Genomic DNA, 21,832 nt, shown 5'->3' with positions numbered 1-21,832 from the left:
TTTTTAACCAAAAATATGTAGAACAATACATATGGGCCTAAATTGATGAAGAAATTTGCTTTTGTTTTGTTTTTTTGGGATGTGTATTATGGCAAAAAGTAAAAAAATATTGTTTTTTTTTTTTTTTTCAAAATTGTCGTTTTTTTTTTTGTTTATAGTGCAAAAAATAAAAAGGCAGAGGTGATCAAATACCACCAAAAGAAAGCTCTATTTGTGGGACATCAATTTTATTTGGGTACAGCATCGCACGCCCACGCAATTGTCAGTTAAAGTAACGCAGTGCCGTATTGCGGGTATGGGGTAAATCTTTCAGGGGCTGAAGTGGTTAAGGCTGAAGAACGGTTTCTGGATTTTTTTCTTTTCTGTACAGTTAGAGCAGTATGGCAAGATAGGTAAGTCCAAAAGGCAATCGGTGACTACAGTAATTTGTTACTATAAATTACCCACTAGATATTGATGTTGATGATCAATTTAGGCCAATTATGAAACTGTATCTTAATTTAAATTTTTAATGTATCATTTCATTTTATCTTGAATAGTGACTTCAATTCACCCAAAAGATTACATAGGGGGTGGATAAGGAGCTAAAGTTTAATATGATTTATATATTTTGCACTAGTATCATTTTTCATGGAAACTGTCAGGCTGCAGGAGTACTAATTCCTGTAGGGAAACCTTCTGATAGATCAGGAACAGGATAGGAACAGAACACTGGTAAAGCAGCTTGGAAAGGTATAAGTTGCATGACTGGTCACTGAAGTCCCATTTTCTTAGCACCAACTCTAAATTAAGGGAGTTAAGAAATAATGAAATGAAATGTCTCTTTTCTCCTATGAAGAAGGATCTAGTGCTCTATTTTTCTAGGTCATAGGTAACACACTTATACCTTAACCTGTGGTTTAGACACAGCCAGCAGTCTGGTCCTCTTCTCTCCAGCACTGGCATATGGATGGGCATTCCTTCCAGCATGATGACGTGGCCACTGATCCTGCACTGTATTATGACACTGGGTGAAGGGGAAATGGCAAGAAACCAACCAGAAGAGCTTCATCTGGGGACTGGTAAACACAGCCAGAACCAGTGAGGAATAAGATTAGATACTTATTAGTGTGTGTTACCTATTTGCTAGGAAAAAAAAACCAATACTAGATCATTTGTCATCAGGGCATGGTGTGGAGACCATTTCAATTATTTCTTAATTCCTGCCTAGGCTCTCATGATAGCAGACACCACAAGAAATGTATACTTGTTTTTCCTGCACCCCAGGTCTGCAGCACAGGGCTTGAGTAGGCAAAATCCAGGTCTGTGCTCTCTGACATTGTGATGGGGAAGTGTACAAATCTCTAAGAAAATCAAATAGTGCAGAAGAATTTTTGGGGGCTTCAGTTGTACATCAAGGCAGTCCGGGACATGGCATAGTTAAGTATAGATTCCTTGAAGAGACTGCTATCAAGCGAACCTGTTACTGTTCCTAGCCTGGGCAAAGTACAAGCTAGCTCTAAGTAAATGTTTCACAAGGTCGTTTACCATTCATTGGTAAAATGCAGCAAGTTATTTACAAAGGCCTGGCTTTAGGCTGTGTGTATAGACCTTCCTAAAATTACATCTGCTCCATCACTGTTTTTCTAGAATGAAATAGACTATCATCTTCATAAATAAAATGTAGGTAAAATATTAAAAGCAAACTACCTATTACTGGTACTTATATAGCACCATCAATTTATGCAGCGCTTTACACATATATTGTACATTTACATCAGTCCCTGTTCTTAAAGAGTAACTCCACTTTTGTTGAGAAAAAAAAAACATTCTTCTCTGGGTGATCAATGTACATTCCAGGGATTTTAACAAACTTTGTTGCAGATTTCTATCTTTTGTTATTCTGAAAAAATCCCTGTGTGTTTGTCTGTATCCATGTGGTAAGTGAATCTAATGGGAGTGGTTTTATGATTAGCCATCAGCTGCAGCAGCTGGCTCTAATGAGAAAAGCTGCTGGATCTGCATCAATTTAGACATGTTCCAATTGGGAGTACCTCACCAAAAATTTAATTTTTGCTGCAGGTGTGCCTGAAATATGACTTGTATCTGACTGCAGACTTCTGGGAAAATCAGTGAGCCAATTACACAAGCAGGAAATTATGTTTCTAGGGGGCGTTCTGTACACATTCTGTGTACAGAACACCTCCAGGTAGACATATTGCATTGCATTTTCAGAAAATTACAGAGCTGCAGATTGAAAAGGAAAGGTCATTTTTAATAACATTCAAGTACAATATAACTTGTGTTGCAATTGTATACGCTATATTTTTTTTTCTTTACTTGCTATTTTTTTCTCCATGAAAGTGTAGTTACCCTTTAAGGAGCTTACAATATAGGGACCCTAATTCACATACATACTATGGCCAATTTAGTCAGGAGCCAATTAACATACCAGCATGCATTTGGAGTGTAGGAGGAAACCCACGCAGGCACAGGGAGAACTTGCAAACTCCATGCAGTTAGTGCCGTGGTTGGGATTCAAACCAACAACCCTTGTGCTGCTAGGCTGAAGTGCTAACCACTTAGCCACGATGCTGGCTCATTAATGAAATAATATTGTATTTTACCTTATTAATTAGCACTTTTTTTATCACATTATCTTTTATTTTTTCTACAGTTATGCAGATTTTTATGTATCTTGTCCAAGATTTTTAATATTATATTTAAATTCTTAAACTGGTTGACAATCAGGCTGTGTACATTTTACACATCTTGTTTTTCTTACCACGTTTTATCATTTTTATATTATTTAATTTTGGCATTTAAACTTGATTGCTTCAGGGAACCTGGGCAATGCAATACAAGTAATGCCCTGGGAAGGGAAAAGACCAGGTTGTCAGGGATATATTTCTACTGAACCATGCCCATGATACTGCTATATACTTAGACTGCTTACTTCAATAAACTTTTTCTTTGGGTAAAAAAAAAAAAAAAAACTTGATTGCTAAGACTTGTTTTCAATAAAGTAAAAAAATTGTATTACAAAAAAAAATATATATAGATATATATATCTATATATCTAGATATATCTAGATATATAGATATATATATCTATATATCTAGATATAGATAGATATATCTATATCTAGATATATAGATATATATATCTCAATACATTGCCTTAAAAGAGTGCTGTGTTTGTACAGTATTTTGTAATTGAATCTTCTGCTTAGTCTACAGTCACAAGGAAAGACAACAGCAAGTCTGCTTTCCAAATTTCTAAACACATCCTACAAAGGAATGCTATACAATATCACACCAAGTTATTTGCTGTTATCTATAGCTCGTGTAAATATAGAATGAGACACATTATATGAGTTAAAGAGAACTTACTGCTTGCTCAGTTTGTTCTGTGTATGATGCACAACATTAGTAAAACAAATCTGGAACTGTTCCTATCGCACTTTTTCGCTTACCATTCATGAACAGATCTTTCATCAAAGATCTGACATTGACTTTTTTTACATGACATTTGTTGGGACTTTAAATTCAAATCTGGACTCAAACATTTTCCCACCCTCTATCAGTCTCTATCAGTATGCCTTAATAAGTGTTGTCATACATTGGCAGTACATTTTTGCCAGGACACACACTGTCAGATTACTGCTAATGAAGAACATTGCTGTTACAAATGGCATACTGTACAATTGGCATAACTTCTGATCCCGGAAACATTCTTACCTTTAATAGAAGCAGAAAATGTTGAAAATATACAAAGGAAAAACAACAAGGTTAACGACATCATCGCTTGGTGTCCTCCTGCTCCAAATGTAGCTTGTGCAGGTTGTCACTGGGCAGAGAATCACACAAGGAAAAGAAAGATTGTGAGTGGAGAGCAGTGTTTATCTAGATGTAGTAAAGGTCATAATCCAAACTCCATGCACTGGTTTTATTGACTTAAGGTCTTTCAGTTAATCATTAGTCTGAAAAAGTTTTTAAATGGTACCCTCATTATTTGGAATGCAGTTCATCTCTCCATTGTTTCACACAATATATGTTTGTTGAACAGGAAGGTCAGTGAGATGAGTGGGGATGATACATGACCATGTGTTGACCATTTGAAAACCTGCCCTTTGGGTGGCACAATATTTGTGAATTTGTGAAAAAACTGAACTGAAAGGCAAAATATTTGTGTATAGATATAAAAAAATATATATAAACACCCTTTTCTTCCCTTTTTTTTAAGTGATCACTTTCCTTCTGTTCTCTATTTTTTTAGCTGCATAAGGGCTGGGGGAAGGAGAAGCAACAGTACACTGAACTTCCCAGTGAATGGCTGTGCAGCGGGGGCATGTCAGGACAAGTATGATCATTGGAGGAGAGCACACTAAGTTTCCAGCATAGTTAGAGAACTGACCACAGTATGTGATCCTGCTAAGTGTGGTCAGAACAGGGTACTTTCTCATACAGATACATGGTACAGCAGGCACATATCAGGAATATGAAATGCTGGGGTAACAAACACTTTAATTCATGTCTTTTACAATTGCCTGGAGTTCAGCTTTAGGTTGATGTATTTTAAAATGTTTTTATTTCATTCTGTTTACGATATGAATTAAAAATGGAAATTTTAATTTACCCACAAAATCCATATCTTGGAGTACAGTACAGGACAAAAAAATTATTGGGTTATATGCCGCTACCTTCAGGTGATTGGACCATGGCAAAAGCTTTGAATACTTGGCACTCTCTTGCCTCTTTAAAGTGGCTCCATAGACCAGAAGATTGCTGAGTGGTCATCAGCTTCTACCATCTGTGACCTGATCCTGTGTTTGTTCCTATGTATACCCAGGCTGTTTGACTCTGCTCGTTCCTCATACCTTATTGCTGACCCGGCTTGTGACCTAACTCTGCCTTTTGCCTACTGTTCAAGTGCCTTATCCGCTTGCCTGATACCGACCCTGGCTTAGCCCTGACTCTGCTCCGGACCTGATTCTATACCTCTGTTGCTTGGCCGTTATTGACTTCTGCCTGCCTGATCACCCGAGATCCTGCATCCTCCTATTCTCCAGCTTGGTTACTGCCCTCTGTTCTGCACCTGTTGCTGTGTACCTGCACCTGCCAGTCCACCAGTCTGCCTGCTGCCCTGCACCTGTTGTTGTGCATCTGCCAGTCCCCGAGCCTGCTTGCTGCTTGGTACCTGCTACAAGTATCTTCCATCCAGGATCTCCAACCATACACCCATGCCACTCCAGGTGTAAGGGAAAGCCCTCTTGTAAGCTCGACCTCAACCATATACGTGACACCTGGCAACCAGTCCAGTTAGCAACAGTCTGGTTAATAGACATAGCTACAATGGCCTGCTGTTGTAAGGCACGATTAGTGACAGCGAAGGTTACCTTCAATAGGATTTCACAGCATCTGTCAACAGAATCCAGGATCCTTAAAGGGGGGGGGGGGGGGCATCCTCAACAGGAACAGTGAGATATTTGTTGAGAACAGAAATGGCAGGATCCACTATTGGGACAGACCTTTTTTTTTTTTTTTTTTTTTTTTTTATAAATTCTATTTTCATATAATATAACTCTGCAACTTTTGGAGGAAGGAATACCTTTGTAGGGTTTGATCAAACCTCATGCAGGTTGAGGATATTCCAGTGGTGCTACGCAAAGACTAGTACACACCTCATCAATAAGTAAGATCACAGTAGAAAGTACATGCTGTGAAACCTTAGCTTGTGCCTCATAAAATGCAGGAGGTGAAAACTCCTGTGCAGGATCCTTTTTGGAGTCCACCTCACCTTCCAACAAATCATTTCATTCATGTTCCCAGTAAAGCTTTTGCCAGTGTCAAATCACCTGAAGGTAGAGGCATATAATACATGGTCAATGACTTTCTGTCCTGTGCTTTACAATTAGGGGTACATTTTTTAACAAATGAACTTTTAATGCAATAACAATTGACAATGACAATGAGACAATGAGGTTTCCATAGCACTATGAATTACTCAGACAGTTCTAGACAGATGAGAAAAGTTCACTGGCCTGCTTGTTCTGTCTGACTAAACTTTAAACACAGAAATCCAATAAAGAATAAGTCATTCTTCTGACTCATTCATTTGTGTTTAACAGTGAGAGACAGAACAACAACAAAAAAAATCCAGAAAAACGCAGTTCAAAAAAATATAAATTGATTTGCATTTTAATGAATGAAATAAGTATTTGACCCCTTCGCAAAACATGACTTAGCACTTGGTGGCAAAACACTTGTTGGCAATCACAGAGGTCAGACATTTCTTGTAGTTGGCCACCAGGTTTGCACACATCTCAGGAGGGATTTTGTCCCACTCCTCTTTGTAGATCCTCTCCAAGTCATTATGGTTTTGAGGCTGACGTTTGGTAACTTGAACTTTCAGTTCCCCCTACATATTTTCTATGGGATTAGGGTCTGGAGACTGGCTAAGCCACTCCAAAACCTTAATGTGCTTCTTCTTGAGCCACTCCTTTGTTGCCTTGGCCATGTGTTTTGGGTCATTGTCATGCTGGAATACCCATCCATGAGCCATTTTCAATGCCTTGGCTGAGGGAAGGAGGTTCTCACCCAAGATTTAACGATACATGGCCTTGTCCATCATCCCTTTGATGCGGTTAAGTTATCCTGTCCCCTTAGCAGAAAAACACTCACAGAGCATAGTGTTTCCACCTCCATGTTTGACGGTGGGAATGGTGTTCTAGGGGCCATAGGCAGCACTCCTCCTTCTCCAAACATGGCAGGTTGAGTTGATGCCAAGGAGCTCGATTTTGCTCTCATCTGACCACAAAACTTTCACCCAGTTTTCCTCTGAATCATTCAGATGTTCATCAACAAACTTAAGACGGGCCTGTACAAGTGCTTTCTTGAGCAGGGGGACCTTGCGGGCGCTGCAGGATTTCAGTCCTTCACAGCGTAGTGTGTCACCAATTGTTTTCTTGGTGACCATGGTCCCAGCTGCCTTGAGATCATTGACAAGATTCTCCCCTGTAGTTCTGGGCTGATTCCTCATTGTTCTCATGATCATTGAAACTCCACGAGGTGAGATCTTGCATGGAGCCCAACACAGAGGGAGATTGACAGTTATTTTGTCACACCAACTGTTGTCACCCTCTCACCAAGCTGCTTTGTGATGGTCTTGTAGCCCATTCCAGCCTTGTATAGGTCTACAATCTTGTCTCTGACATCCTTGGCCAGCTCTTTGGTCTTGGCCTAACATCCTTGGCCAGCTCTTTGGTCTTGGCCATGGTGGAGAGATTGGAATCTGACTGATTGATTGCTTCTGTGGACAGGTGTCTTTTATACAGGTAACAAGCTGAGATTATAAGGCTGGGTTCACACTGGTGCGACACGACAGCCGTCCTACTTTGGATCCGACTTTGCCCTGCGACATGAAGCCGGCATGTGTCCGACTTTCAATGAACGGGGATCCGACTTGGATCCCCGCCAATGCCGGCACTGTGTTTGGTATGAATCTTTAGGGGGGAACTCCGCGCCAAATTTTAAATAAAAAACCGGCATGGGTTCCCCCTCCAGAGGCATACCAGGCCCTTGGGTCTGGTATGGACCTTGAGGGGAACCCCCTACGCCGAAAAAACGGCGTGGGGGGTCGCCCCCAATCCATACCAGACCCTTATCCGAGCACGCAGCCCGGCCGGACAGGAATGGGGGTGGGGACGAGCGAGCGCCCCCCCCCTCCTGAACCGTACCAGGCCGCATGCCCTCAACATGGGGGGTGGTGCCTTGGGGGAGGGGGGCGCGCTGCGGCCCCCCCACCCCAAAGCACCTTGTCCCCATGTCGATGAGGACAAGGGCCTCTTCCCGACAACCCTGGCCGTTGGTTGTCGGGGTCTGCGGGCGGGGGGCTTATCGGAATCCGGGAGCCCCCTTTAATAAGGGAGCCCCCAGATCCCGGCCCCCCACCCTATGTGAATGAGTATGGGGTACAGCGTACCCCTACCCATTCACCTAGGAAAAAAGTGTCAATTTAAAAAAAAACACTACACAGATTTTTAAAGCATTTTATTAGACAGCTCCGGGGGTCTTCTTCCGACTTCGGGGGTCTCTCCGGTTCTTCTCCACGCTCTCCGGATCTTCTGCCGGGCTCCTCCGCTCTCTTCTGCTCTTTTGCCGCTCTTTTGCTAAAGCGGAGGAGCCCGGTCTTCAATCTTCTGCCTTCTGCCTTCTGCCTTCTGCCTTCTGCCCTCTTCTCCTGATGTTGACACGACGCTCTCTGGGGCTAGAATGCTCTCTGTGCGCTCTGCTCTGACTTATATAGGCGGTGACCCCGCCCCCTTATGTCGTCACAGTCCCTGGGCATGCTGGGACTGTGACGTTTTAGGGGGCGTGGTCATCACCCGATGACCACGCCCCCTTATGCCGTCACAGTCCCAGCATGCCCAGGGACTGTGACGGCATAAGGGGAACGGGGTCACCGCCTATATAAGTCAGAGCAGAGCGCACAGAGAGCATTCCAGCCGGGGAGAGCGTCGTGTCAACATCAGGAGAAGAGGGCAGAAGGCAGAAGGCAGAAGATTGAAGACCGGGCTCCTCCGCTTTAGCAAAAGAGCGGCAAAAGAGCAGAAGAGAGCGGAGGAGCCCGGCAGAAGATCCGGAGAGCGTGGAGAAGAACCGGAGAGACCCCCGAAGTCGGAAGAAGACCCCCGGAGCTGTCTAATAAAATGCTTTAAAAATCTGTGTAGTGTTTTTTTTTAAATTGACACTTTTCCTAGGTGAATGGGTAGGGGTACGCTGTACCCCATACTCATTCACATAGGGTGGGGGGCCGGGATCTGGGGGCTCCCTTATTAAAGGGGGCTCCCGGATTCCGATAAGCCCCCGCCCGCAGACCCCGACAACCAACGGCCAGGGTTGTCGGGAAGAGGCCCTTGTCCTCATCAACATGGGGACAAGGTGCTTTGGGGTGGGGGGCCGCAGCGCGCCCCCTCCCCCAAAGCACCAACCCCCCATGTTGAGGGCATGCGGCCTGGTACGGTTCAGGAGGGGGGGGGCGCTCGCTCGTCCCCACCCCCATTCCTGTCCGGCCGGGCTGCTTGCTCGGATAAGGGTCTGGTATGGATTGGGGGGGACCCCCACGCCGCCTTTATCGGCGTAGGGGGTTCCCCTCAAGATCCATACCAGACCCAAGGGCCTGGTATGCTCTTGGAGGGGGAACCCATGCCGGTTTTTTATTTAAAATTTGGCGCGGAGTTCCCCCTCAAGAACATCTGAGCACAAGTCGCGTGCCAAAGTCGGATCATGCAAGACGGCAATCCGACTTTGATCCGACTTCAATGATAGTCAATAGGCTGAAGTAGGATCAAAGTCGGACCAAAGTAGTACAGGGAGCATTTCTAAAGTCGGAACGACTTGTGTCGGACCAGTTAGGACGGCTCCCATAGGGAAACATTAAATTTCACACGTCATGCGACATGAGCTCCCAATGTCGGAGCGTTTGTCGGACCAGTGTGAACCCAGCCTCAGAGAGTACTCCTAATCTCAGCTTGTTACCTGTATAGAAGACACCTGGGAGCCAGAAATCTTGCTGATAGGGGATCAAATACTTATTTCACTCATTAAAATGCAAATCAATTTTTAACTTTTTTGAAATGAGTTTTTCTGGATATTATTGTTGTTATGAAGCATTTTTTTTACTGACAAAACATGGAAAAGTTACTGACGGAGCACATTTTTTTAATGAGAGTCTGAAAATGACAGAACTCCTATGAAAAACGAAGAAAATCAAAATTTAAACAGCATAAACACAATATGGAAACACTGACAATACTCATAACAATTAATTTGCCTGATTTACACTTAACAAGTCAACACATTATGACAAATTATCAGCCCCTGATATTTACAGACAGTTGTAAAAATCACTGATTTGTACAAACTGTCCGTAATTTACTGACGGTTGGCTATCCTGCTTTTTAGGCATCACAATAAACTACTAATCATTCAAACATACAGTCATAAAAAATCCCACTATTTATTATACACATACTGGACTAACCACTTAAAGCAGAGGTCCGCCCAACACTGCAAAAATGAAAAGCCAGCAGCTACACATACTGCAGCTGCTGGCTTTTAATAATAGGTCACCTACCTGTCCTGGAGTCCAGCGATGTTGGCATCGCAGCTGATGGTTCCATCAGCTGTCGGGTGCTGCCGTCGCCATTGCGGATAAGGGAACCCGGCAGTGTAGCCTTACGGCTTTACGCCGGGAACCCCACTGTGCATGCGCTCCGCTCTGCTCTTCTTTCCTATTGGTCCGGCGGCTGGGGAAGGAGGAGGGAGCCGAGCCGTGATGTCAACAGCCGCGGCTGTGACTCCCGGAAGAGGGAACAAGATACCTGTCAAAGACAGGTATCCTCCCCCCCCCCCGAAACATGCCAAATGTGGCACCAGAGGGGGGAGGAGACAAATGAGTGGAAGTTTCACTTTTGGGTGGAACTCCGCTTTAAGGACTGGAAGGATTTGCCCCCTTAATGACCAGGAATTTTTTTGCGATACGGCACTGCGTCGATTTAACTGACAATTGTGCGGTCGTGTGATGTTGTACCCAAACAAAATGTATGCCTTTTTTTTCCCACAAATAGAGCTTTCTTTTGTTGGTATTTGATCACCTCTGCGGTTTTTTATTTTTGCGCTATAAACAAAAAAATAGTGAGAATTTTGAAAAAAAACAAACAATATTTTTTTCTTTTTGCTATAATAAGTATCCAAAAAAAAAAAAAAAATTTCTTAATTAGTTTAATTGTGTATTCTTCTACATATTTTTGGTAAAAAAAATCGCAATAAGCGTATATTGATTGGTTTGCGCAAAAGTTATAGCATCTACAAAATAGGGGATAGATTCATGGAATATTTATTGTTTATTTATTTTTTACTAGTATTGGCTGCGATCTGCGATTTTTAGCGGGACTGCGACATTGCGGTGGACAGATCGGACACTTTTGACTTTTTTGGGACCGGTGACATTTATATAGCGATCAGAGCTAAAAATAGCCACTGATTACTCTATAAATGTCACTGGCAGGGAAGGGGTTAACACTAGTGGGTGATCAAGGGGTTAAGTGTTCCCTAGGGCGGTGTTTCTAACTGTGGGGGCAGTGTACTGACTGGAGGAGGACAGAGATCGCTGTTCCTGATCACTAGGAACAGCAGATCTCTCTCTACTCCCCTTTCTGTTTACATTGATAGATCCCCGTTCTGGCACTCTGAGGGGCGATCACGGGTGGCCGATGGACATCGCGGCCGCCGGTCACGCGCATCGGTTCCGTTGCCCTCATAGCTTCTTAAAGCGTCCGACGTACAATGACGGCGATTCGCGCAGCCGTGCCAACCTGCCGCAGTACAATTGCGACGGCTGGTTGGCAAGTAGTTAAAGCATCATTATATAAATATATACAGGCTCCCCAGGTATATACAGTATAGAGACCGAAATACATATACTGTCACCTATATATTTTACAGGCTGAACTACCCTTTTCCAGCCACTGCCAACTCTACACAACTGAAAGAGAAGTTTACAGGGCAGGCATGCATGAGGTTGCTGGTAGACTCTTGACATGTTTTGCAGATGAACTGTGATCTGCTATGTATCCAAGAAATCCTGTAACAAGGATATCTAAAGATAATGTCAAAAATAATGTCAGTAAAACACGAAGAAGCCGAAGGTCACATTCACACCTGTGAATTGGCCTGACAACTTGTAGATGTATGAACCCTAGCGGCGGGTCCTAGTGATTAGCTGCAGGGGGCAGCCCAATTGGAAGCATTGGGAGTCTGCAGGTATCCGTAGCTAACTGCAGACACTAGCATGTAATTGCTATGCAGCATGTAATTGCTATGTCCCTCAGAATGATCGGCCCTGGACACAGACGCATGCGAGTGGTGGCAATTAGCTGCAGGATCCAGGAGCCTCCCATTGCTTTAAATGGGACTGCCTCCCGCAGCTAATTGCTGGGGTTCTCATATGTACACATGTTATGTTATGTTCCCTCTTCCTATTCAGATGGGACTTTACTTGTGCTGCCAGGTGAGGATCACGTACCTGACAGTACTGTATATTTCAATGCTGGGCGCTAAAATGCAGCAAGCATCTTAGCACCCAGAACCCCTCTGCAGCCCAGGACACGGCGGTGCCGCACACAGGGATTTGGTGGGCTGTGTGTTGGACACCAGGGATCTACAATATAGTATTATTAACAATAATATATAATAATATTATTACTGAGAAAGGGCCCCGAAATCTCTATGAAGTATTCAGGGATGGGAAGGCCACATACAGCCAGAAAAAGCACTGCATTTTGGAGTTGTCTGTACTTAGCCCAATGTTACTGTTGTAGATAAATGCAGCAATGTTCCACAATGTATTATCTTAAAAAAATTACATTTTAATTACCTTTTTTTATTTTGATTTTGTAAATGAAGATTTTGGAATCAACACAACGGCTGTTATTTGTGTGCTTCATGAGGTTTCTTGAAAAGCATCGCCACCTACAGGTCAAGGTCAGAATCAAACTACAAGGGCCCATTCACATATGCGTCTGTCATTCAGCTGCATTTTATTTGCGATTTTCAATACAAGCTGTAATGCATTATGACGTCCTATCCCTCATACAGAAACCTCACAACACTGTAGGGCAGAAGAAAAAGACAGGTCATATTCCTGCAAAACAGTGCAAAAATATAAATACCACTTATTTAAAACATTAGGAGTAAAACGAGCACGTGTTGTGGTGCATTGCAAGGGTGAACCAGCATTAGCTTTTTTGCTGCATGGTATATGTTGGGTGGGGGTTACACATATTTCCAGCTGCTAAAACAGCTGGGAGTATGTGTACACACCACATGTCAGCTGTCTCGCTGATCTCCCCTAGCTGCAAAGAACCTGGAAGGGACATATAAAACATCACTTCTGATTTCTGGTTTCACTTTCCCTGGCTGCTGTGGCCAATGAAGAAGCTAATGGAGCACAATCAGTGCTCCATTAGCTTCAATGGAAGGCAGGTAAGACATTAGGGGTAAAAGACCCCTGATGTCTCATTAAAGAGAACTTCAGCTTGTACAATTAAGCCTTGGCAATAAAACCTGGAAGCTGATTGGTTTCTATGCAGAGCCGCACCAGATGCACTATCCAATTGTAGTAAGTCAACCCCAGCCAATATTTACTGTTAACTCTATCATGATGACCTGTAGGGACTGCTAACCCATTCGCTGCCAGGTCTGTACATTGTACAAAGGGAGCAAAACAAAGAGAACAGGATACTTTTCATACAAGTACATGGTACAGCAGGCACATATCAAGAACATGAAATGTTGGGTTTACTCTTTGGGCTCCATGCACACTGGCTTAAAAATTTCTGCTACTACAGGAGTTTTGCATTTTGCTTGTAGAAGCTACTTAATGTTATCCTATGTGTCCATGCACATTAGGATGATTACAGGCATATTTTAAGCTCAATGTTTAGAGGCAGGAAAAGAAACCGTTCTGATTTGCGTTTCTGATTGGAGTTTTCTGGCAGAAAAAACGCAATACTCTCCTAAACTCATCTAAACTCTGTACAAAAATGCTCTATTTTTTCTTGCAAGGTTACTGCCATTTTTTTAAGCCCAGTGCGCATGGAGCCTAAAGCCTCGTACACACGATTGGATTTTCTGCAGACAAAACCTTGGACTTTTGTCTGAAGGTGTGTGCCTGGATTTTGTCTTGCATACAAACAGCAAGGACTTGTCGGCCAAAAAACACGAACGTAGTGACATACTACGTGTTTTTTCAGCTCTTTAGCGCCACCCTTTGGGCTCCTACTGCTAATTTCGTGTTAGTAGAAATTTGGTGAGTGTTGATTCGCAATATTTAATTTCACGCTTTTCATTTAGCGCTTTTCATTTCGTGCTTTTCAGTTTGTTTCTGAATGGCTATTCGTCAACCAGACATGTTGCGGAATCTGAGGAGATAACGTGTTATTTATTATTGGCCTTGGAGTTATTGCTTTGACCCAAGTCCAGTCTAGGAACAGGAGGAGGAGGATTTCTTGGACCAAAAATTGGTTGCTTTATTAATCGTGACCAATTATGTCATATGCCTTTGCTGCGGGAGCTCCAGGAGAATAATCTGGATGATGACGGACCCCTGCTTTCATCAACTCTTGGCATTGTTGACCCCCTATATTAATAACCAGGACACATGCATGAGGCTTTTATTTTTTGGTTGAACAATAGTGATTTGATTTGGTATATTTTCTATATTTTTGGATGCATAAAAGGCACTTTTTGGTTAAGTTCTATTGGCAGATAGCATGTCTAATTTTATTTGTTTTCTTTTTTAATGCACAATAAAAACATTGTGAAGAATAATACTTGGCTATGTGTTTTACTTCAAATGACAGTTTGGGAGTAGGCAGTTACATTTTAAAAAATTACAATGTAAAATTAACAAGGGACACCAACATAGCTGTATCTTTGTTCTTAAAAACTACAGGATAATGGTGTTGTGGTAACTTGCCCAAAAAAACAAAAAACATAATAATATTATTCTTGATATCACTAGAAAAAAAAAAAGCCTTTGAAAATTCGTTTGCAATAACTCCATCAGTATCACCAGCAAAGCAGCTTCATTATTATACCAATGAATAAGAAGAGAATGTGCGCTGCATTTCGAGATTTCATAATTTGCCGTGTCACAAATGTTAATTCTCCATTACAAACACTAGTTTACAAGACCTACCGCTTCTGGCTTCTCCTTGCTTCCGAGCATGCGTGTTTGTACTTTGGACTTTTGTCCGACGGACTTGTGTACACATGCTAGGAAAATTAGACAACAGACTTTTGTCTGTGGAAATTTTTAAAACCTGCCATCCAACATTTGTCCGCGGAAAATTCGACAATAATTGTCCGATGGAGCATATAAACGGTTGGATTTTCCGCCAACAGCCTGTCATCACACAATTCCCGTCGGAAAATCCGATCGTGTGTACGCGGACAGTCACTGCCAGGTGTTTTTTCACCTTACTACATAGGATGCATTAAGGTGAAAAAACACAAGGGTTTACAACCCCTTTACTGTTGGAGTAAACTCCCTTGATTTTTACCTATAGGTAAGCCTATAATAAGGTTTACCTACAGGTACAGCAATTTTCTTCTAAATGCACAAAGTTTAGGAGATAATTACTTGTGAAGCCATCGATGGTGTCACTGGCGCATGCGTTCTGAAGAAATGGCATACCCGCGCCGTTCCTTCAGAGTCCTGTGTCGTGAACAGCAGCTGCTGTGCGCATGCAAGAGAGTGATGTCATCGCGGCTTATCTAATCAAAGGACTGGAGCCTGCCGACCCGGAAGGAAGACCGGGTAAAGATGGAAGCCCTGTCAGGGGTGACAGTGCGCAGCTGGAGGGCTCTGTTTTAAGGTAGGTTTCACATGATGTGCTAGTATGCGATGCACACTGGCACATTATAACTTTGCCTTGCAGGTTTAAAAAAAAAAAAAGGCAGTTTACTACCGCTTTAAAGCCTTGCCTATGGAATATATAGGGTACCATGTTCATCATCATGAGGCATGCACAATTTTAAAGCTTGACATGTTGAGCATCTATTTTTGTGGCACAACCTCATCTTTTATATTTTACCACAGAGGCGTCCAACCTGCGGCCTACAACGGCTATGAATGCTGCCCACCACAAAATTGTAAACTTACTTATAAATGTCGATTTTTTTAAAAAAATTTTTTGTAAAAATGTTTTATACTTAGTGAGCGTATGTGGCTGACAAAAAATTACCATGAGGGTTTTTTTCGAAAGGCAAATCCACTTTGCACTGCAAGTGCACTTGAAAGTGCAGTCGCTCTAAATCTAAGGAGTAGATTTGAAATGAGGGGATGCTCTGCTGATTTTATCATCCAATCATGTGCAAGCTAAAATGCTGTTTTTTATTTTCCTTGCATGTCCCTCTCAGATCTACAGCAACTGCACTTTCAAATGCACTTGCAGTGCAAAGTGGATTTTCCTTTAGTAAATAACCCCCATTGCCTCTTTACTGGACGTTTATATGTTTTTTCTTCCCAAAGACAAATATCCCACTGTTCACAATCATGCTTTATTCATATCATCAGTTTTCAGCAGTACCTACAGTATATTTGTGAGCAACTATTTCCAAGGATGAAGCACATGAAGGGCAAAATTAGAACCAAAATATCTGAAGAACACCTTGAGAATTCATTGAGAATTGCTACTCGATCCATCGAACTAGATATTAATGTGTTAGTTTATTAGAAACAGTGTCAAATATTGCACTAGTTTTATGTTGCCCTGCTTTACTTTTAAAATAAAAAATATATTAAAAAAAAAAAATTAAGTTTTATTACTCAGGTACATTATCTATATTATTGTTCATTAAAGAGGAGCCCTGCCCAAAAGGGGAAGCTCTGCTTGTCTACCTCCTCCACCTCCTTGGGTGCCACATTTGGCACCTTGTGGGGGTGGGAGCGGGTACCTGGTTTTGACAGGTACCCGCTCCCATTACCTGATGAGTTTGCGGCAGCAAATTCAGCCGAAGTTTGGCCCTCATGATTCACACATGCGCAGTAGGAAACCAGCTGCAAGGTTTCCCTTACGCAAGATGGTGGCGCCAGCACCCGAGAGCCGATTCCAGAATCGGCTTGTGTGAGGACACAGTGGAATCCCTGTACAGGTAAGTGCTCTAATAGTAAAAGTCAGCAGCTACAGTATTTGTAGCTGCTGACTTTTAATTTTTTGGTGGGGAGGGCTGGAGCTTCGCGTTAACTTGTGATTTGCCCGACTTCTTCTGCTCATCAGATATCCCTATTGTTAATGTAATTTATGTGGCTTTAAGGTGCAGTGTCACCACATTCAGGACCCTGTGTTACCAGTACCACTATTCACAGACCGTGGTCCAATCAGCGTTGAGGTGCTGTTGTTATATAGAGCATCCAACTTTCAGGAGGGGTTGTGGTTGCACTGTTCTAGCTCTCCAGGAGGGCTGCTCTGGGCTCCTGTAGGGAAGTTAGTGTTAAGGATCCATATTCTTAGTGGGAGGGTGTAGGTATGTGGGTGGGAAGTGTGTGGGTTTTCTGGGGGAGGGGAGTGATTTTGTAGGGTATAGCAACCTCTGTTTTATGCTGTGATTTTTTTCATTTAATAAACAAACATTTTTGAGGCGATAGAATTTGGGTGTTTGCATACATTTTTTTGTTTTTTGCAATTTTTATAATTTATGTGTGGCCCAAAACAATTCCTCTTCTACCAATGTGACCCAGGAAGGTCAAAAGGTTGGACACCCCTGTTTTACCAAATAATTGGGTAATATATTGTATTTGCGTGTTCTAAAATGAACGTTAGTGTGTTTTTACTGAAAATTTGCACTTGATAAACTATTGTGTAAATATCACATGACATAAAAATTTGGAACTACCACTATTTTGTTCTCCAGAATACCTGCTTTCAGAAAATATATAATATCTGGGGGTTTTAACTAATCTTATTTTTTTTAAATGTGTGCAAAATATGTAAAAAAGGACTCTGGCAGCGAAGGGATTTTTAAGCTAGGGAGTAGAATTACCTTTAAAGGAAACATGTAGACTGGCAATGTAGTCTCCTTTAAGAAAATACCAGTTTCCTGGCTATCTCTGACCTCAATACTTCCTGAGTCACTAACCAGAAACAACATACGAAATACTAGCCAGAAATATACATACAAAAAGCTGGGGCTGACTCCTCTACCTGTGGCTAAATATCACTTTTCAGTGGACTGGCGATTAGAAAGAAAAGCTTGGAAGTTATGACACCACAGCACCTCCAGGAGACATTTCTACTACAAACACGAGTGCCATCAGTGGTCTACAGTGTATCTGAACACTGGGAACTGTTAAACGTGAACTCAAGGCACCTTCATCTACTGATTGACTTCTGTTCAACCGCCTGACGGATAAAATCAGCTTGATCAGCACTGCAGGCTATAGCCTGCAGTGCTGATCACATAACTGACAATATTTCAAAAAAATGTCTAGGGATATTTTTTTTTTCCTGTGCGTCCAGCAAGCCATTTTATGAGGGGCATGTACTTTATTTGGGGTGGTCTTTTAAAATGGGCGTGATTCTACAAGGAGTATATGGTTAGCCTATTCATTTATTTGTTACAGGCATACTAAAAGATCTTATACAGGGGTAACCACCAAATACACAACAAATTTATTTTTATATATTTCAGATATTCTGGAGGCATCATTTGACACTGACTATTCTGCTGAGTACTGCAACTCCTGCAGCGTAGGTAGAGCAGTATACAGTAAGGCAGAGTACAGAAGTCAGTAGTATGTAGGGCAGTGTACAGAGGTCAGTAGTTTATAGGGCAGTGTACAGAGGTCAGTAGTTTATAGGGCAGTGTACAGAGGTTGGTAGTTTATAGGGCAGTGTACAGAGGTCAGCAGTTTATAGGGCAGTGTACAGAGGTCAGTAGTTTATAGGGCAGTGTACAGAGGTTGGTAGTTTATAGGGCAGTGTACAGAGGTTGGTAGTTTATAGGGGTACAGAAGTCAGTAGGATGTAGGGCAGTGTACAGGGATCAGTAGTATGTAGGGCAGTGTATAGAGGTCAGTTGTTTATAGGGTAAGGCAGACTACAGAGGTGATAGTATGTAGGGCAGTGTACAAAGGTCAGTAGGATGTAGGGCAGTGCACAAAGGTCAGTAGGATGTAGGGTAGTGTACAGGGATCAGTACTATGTAGGGCAGTGTTCAGAGGTCAGTAGTTTAAAGGGAAGTGTACAGAGGTCAGTAGGATGTAGGGCAGTGTACAGATGTCAGTAGTATGTAGGGCAAACTACAGAGGTCATAGTATGTAGGGCAGTGTACAGAGGTCATAGTATGTAGGGCAGAGTACAGAGGTCATAGTATGTAGGGCAGAGTACAGAGGTCATAGTATGTAGGGCAGAGTACAGAGGTCATAGTATGTAGGGCAGTGTACAGAGGTCATAGTATGTAGGGCATTGTACAGAGGTCAGTAGTATGTGAGGTATTGCAAAGGGGTCATAAATATGAAGGGCAGTGTATATACACCATAGCATGTAGGACAGTGTACAGAGGTCATAGTATTTAGGGCAGTGTACAGAGGTCATCGTATGTAGGGCAGTGTACAGAGGTCAGTAGTATGTAAGGTATTGCACAGGGGTCATTAATATGTAGGGCAGTGTACAGAGATCATAGCATGTAGGGCAGTATACAGAGGTCAGTAGGATGTAGGGCAGTGTACAGGGGTCAGTTGTATGTAGGGCAGTGTACAGAGGTCAGTAGTATGTAGGGCAGAATACAGAGGTCAGTAGTAAGTGAGGCAGAGTACAGAAGTCCATAGTATGTAGGGCAGTGTACAGAGGTCATATTATGTGGGGCAGTGTACAGGGGTCAGTAATATCCAGGGCACTGTACAGGGGGCAGTAATACTTAGGGAAGTGTACAAAGGTCAGTAGATAGTAGGGCAGTGTACAAAGGTTAGTAGATAGTAGGGCAGTGTACAGAGGTCAGTAGTATGTAGGGCAGCGTACAGATTTCAGTAGGGCAGAGAACAGGGATCAGTAGAGTAGAGGACAGGGGTCAGTAAGGCAGAGGACAGGGGGTCAGTAGGGCAGTGAACAGGGGTCATCAGGGCAGAGGAGTGGAGGTCAGCAGGGCAAAGTACGGGTGGGGGGGCAAGAGGGCACTGAACAAGGGGGTAAGAGCACAGTATGGGGAGGGCACAGCCTGGGAGGGAGGTCAGGAGGGCACAATACTTGGATCTGGAGGTAACGGCACAGGGGGCAACAAAGCGTAATAGAGGGGTCAGGAGAACACAGTACGGGGGGGGGGGTCCAGGAGGGCATGTAACTGGAGTTAGGAGGGCACACTGTGGGGGTCAGAAGGGCACAGTACAGAAGGCGGGTTGGTACAGGGGCAGGAGTGCACAATATGGGGGGGTGCACAGTACAGGGGGGCAGGAGAACACAGTACGGTGGTACAGGAGTGCACAGCACAGGGGGGGTAAGAGGACAAAGTACGGGGGGGGGGGGCAGGAGGGCACAGTACAGGGGGTAGTAATGTATAACACAGATATGGTCTCCTCAAACAGAACAGTGCAGGGAAGCTGCTGTCACAGATCATATCTGTTCTGGCAGGCTGTCACTGGGCTAAATATAAAATCCGGGATGACATCTCCTCCCTCTACCTCATCCCCCCGCAGTTTCTGGGCTCTTCTGGCACTTTGCTGTTGTTAAGGAAAAACCCCGGAGGTGCAGAATCTTACTACTGCTGCTTCTTGTGTGGGTGGGATGTGTACTGCCCCTGATCCACCGCAGCCCTCCTCACCTATTCAGCCCATGTGATTGGTGCAGCACACATCCCGCCCACACAAGCAGTAGTAGTAAGATGTATTGCCTCCAGGGTTCTTCTTAAACCCCTGCAAAGTGCTGGAAGTGGGGGGAATGTCATTCTGACTGTAGATTTATCCCAGTGATAGGTTACTGCTGTACCTACAGACCAGATTCCAGGACGCTGCCCAGGACACGGCCAGCTCAGGATGGCTTAGTAAAAAGAGTGACTGTCCCGGCAAATCCGGGACAATTGGCATATATGCTGATCGGTGTATTGTGATGGTGGAGGAGTCAGAATACAATATCACATGAGGGGGGATTCTCACTTCACCTCAAATGTGTACATGGGGAATTGGGGGAGTTTTATTTCGTACAACCCCCCCCCCCCCATGTACGGCCAGCTTTAGTGCTACACAAGTAACTAGTATTTTAAAATAAAGTCAGCACTGGTGTCTTGCCGAGAAAGTTCCCCCGGTGGATAAGGACCCCCCTGTACTGAGCAGGCGCAGCGCTTGCGCAGTACGAACTAGGAGCCGCCGAAAATAGCCGAAGCTGAAAATCTTCAATCAGCTGTACACGGCTCCTGCGCCCTGGGTCCAGGTTGAAGCCCCACCATCCAAGTGGACCTAGAGGGAGAATAAAAAAGTGCCGAGCGAAGCGAGGCCGTGCCCGAAGCGTGGCGAGCGAAGCGAGCCCCCGAGGGGCCTTCTTACAGGCGCCGTGTACAGCTAATTTGTATTCTATTCGGCTATTTCTGCCGGCTCCTTCTGCGCAAGCACTGCGCCTGCGCAGTAGAGGGGGATCCTTATCCGCCGAGGGGAACTTTCTCGGCAGAACACCGGCAGTGACCAGAAGTGAACCGTCTGGTACAAAGTGGCAACAACCGAATCTGGTATAAAAAAAGAATGGTATTTTACCATATAACGGCTGAACACCAGACAATGTAATGGGAGTGCACTACTCTTAGCAGATACACGCCACCATCCCCAGCAGTCACTCTTTTCACTGCAGGTGTTCCGACAGAATCGGCGACCTATCAGACGGAACACCGGCAGAACACACATTACCCATTATAGTCTCTGGTCGTGTACCCGTATAATATGCAAATAGGAACCGGATACTGACCGTGCCCAAATCAAATATGGCGCTAGCTCACTGTTCAATACCTCAAACAGGCTGATGTCATAGAAATGCGCCGGTTGTACTTCTGTTAGCACGTTGTTGTGGAAGCTTCAGGAAGTGAGGAAGGGATTAGAGGGGAGCATAAGGATCGCGGTAATGTGTGTCCTGGTATTTCAGTTAGTGACAAAACAGAGGGAATGCCCTGTAATTCTTTTCTTATATGTTTGCTTTCTGGTGTTTCTTGTGAACTGTAATGAGGCTAAGCTTATGGGCATGGTTGCTGGCTGTCCCTCGTCTATATGGATGGTCAGTCTCTGAGACTAGATAACCAATGATCATTACTA

General features: G+C 43.5%; 2 protein-coding genes across 5 annotated transcripts in view; one reads left to right on the top strand and one right to left on the bottom strand.

Moving 5' to 3' along the window:
* The window catches only part of MTTP (microsomal triglyceride transfer protein), a 107,670-nt gene extending 86,163 nt beyond the window's left edge, over nt 1-21,507 (bottom strand). Inside the window, exons 1-3 of one of the 2 annotated variants that reach the window (XM_073601433.1) lie at nt 21,492-21,507; nt 12,419-12,652; nt 3,721-3,829 (exon numbers count right to left, since the gene is read on the bottom strand). In XM_073601433.1, coding sequence (XP_073457534.1) covers nt 3,721-3,784 — 64 coding nt within the window. In that variant the 5' untranslated portion in view covers nt 3,785-3,829; nt 12,419-12,652; nt 21,492-21,507. The other variant, XM_073601424.1, reaches the window with a different exon arrangement.
* Nucleotides 21,508-21,516: 9 nt separating this feature from the next.
* The window catches only part of TRMT10A (tRNA methyltransferase 10A), a 29,073-nt gene continuing 28,757 nt past the window's right edge, over nt 21,517-21,832 (top strand). For 2 of the 3 annotated variants that reach the window (XM_073601463.1, XM_073601446.1), the window contains exon 1: nt 21,517-21,641. The gene's annotated coding sequence lies outside the window, so the exon portion shown is untranslated. Of the gene's footprint in view, nt 21,647-21,832 lie in introns of all 3 variants that reach the window. The other variant, XM_073601454.1, reaches the window with a different exon arrangement.

This window comes from Aquarana catesbeiana, linkage group LG01 (genome assembly GCF_042186555.1).
Source record: "Aquarana catesbeiana isolate 2022-GZ linkage group LG01, ASM4218655v1, whole genome shotgun sequence".
Taxonomy (NCBI): domain Eukaryota; kingdom Metazoa; phylum Chordata; class Amphibia; order Anura; family Ranidae; genus Aquarana; species Aquarana catesbeiana.
This window is presented reverse-complemented; position numbering and strand designations above follow the sequence as displayed.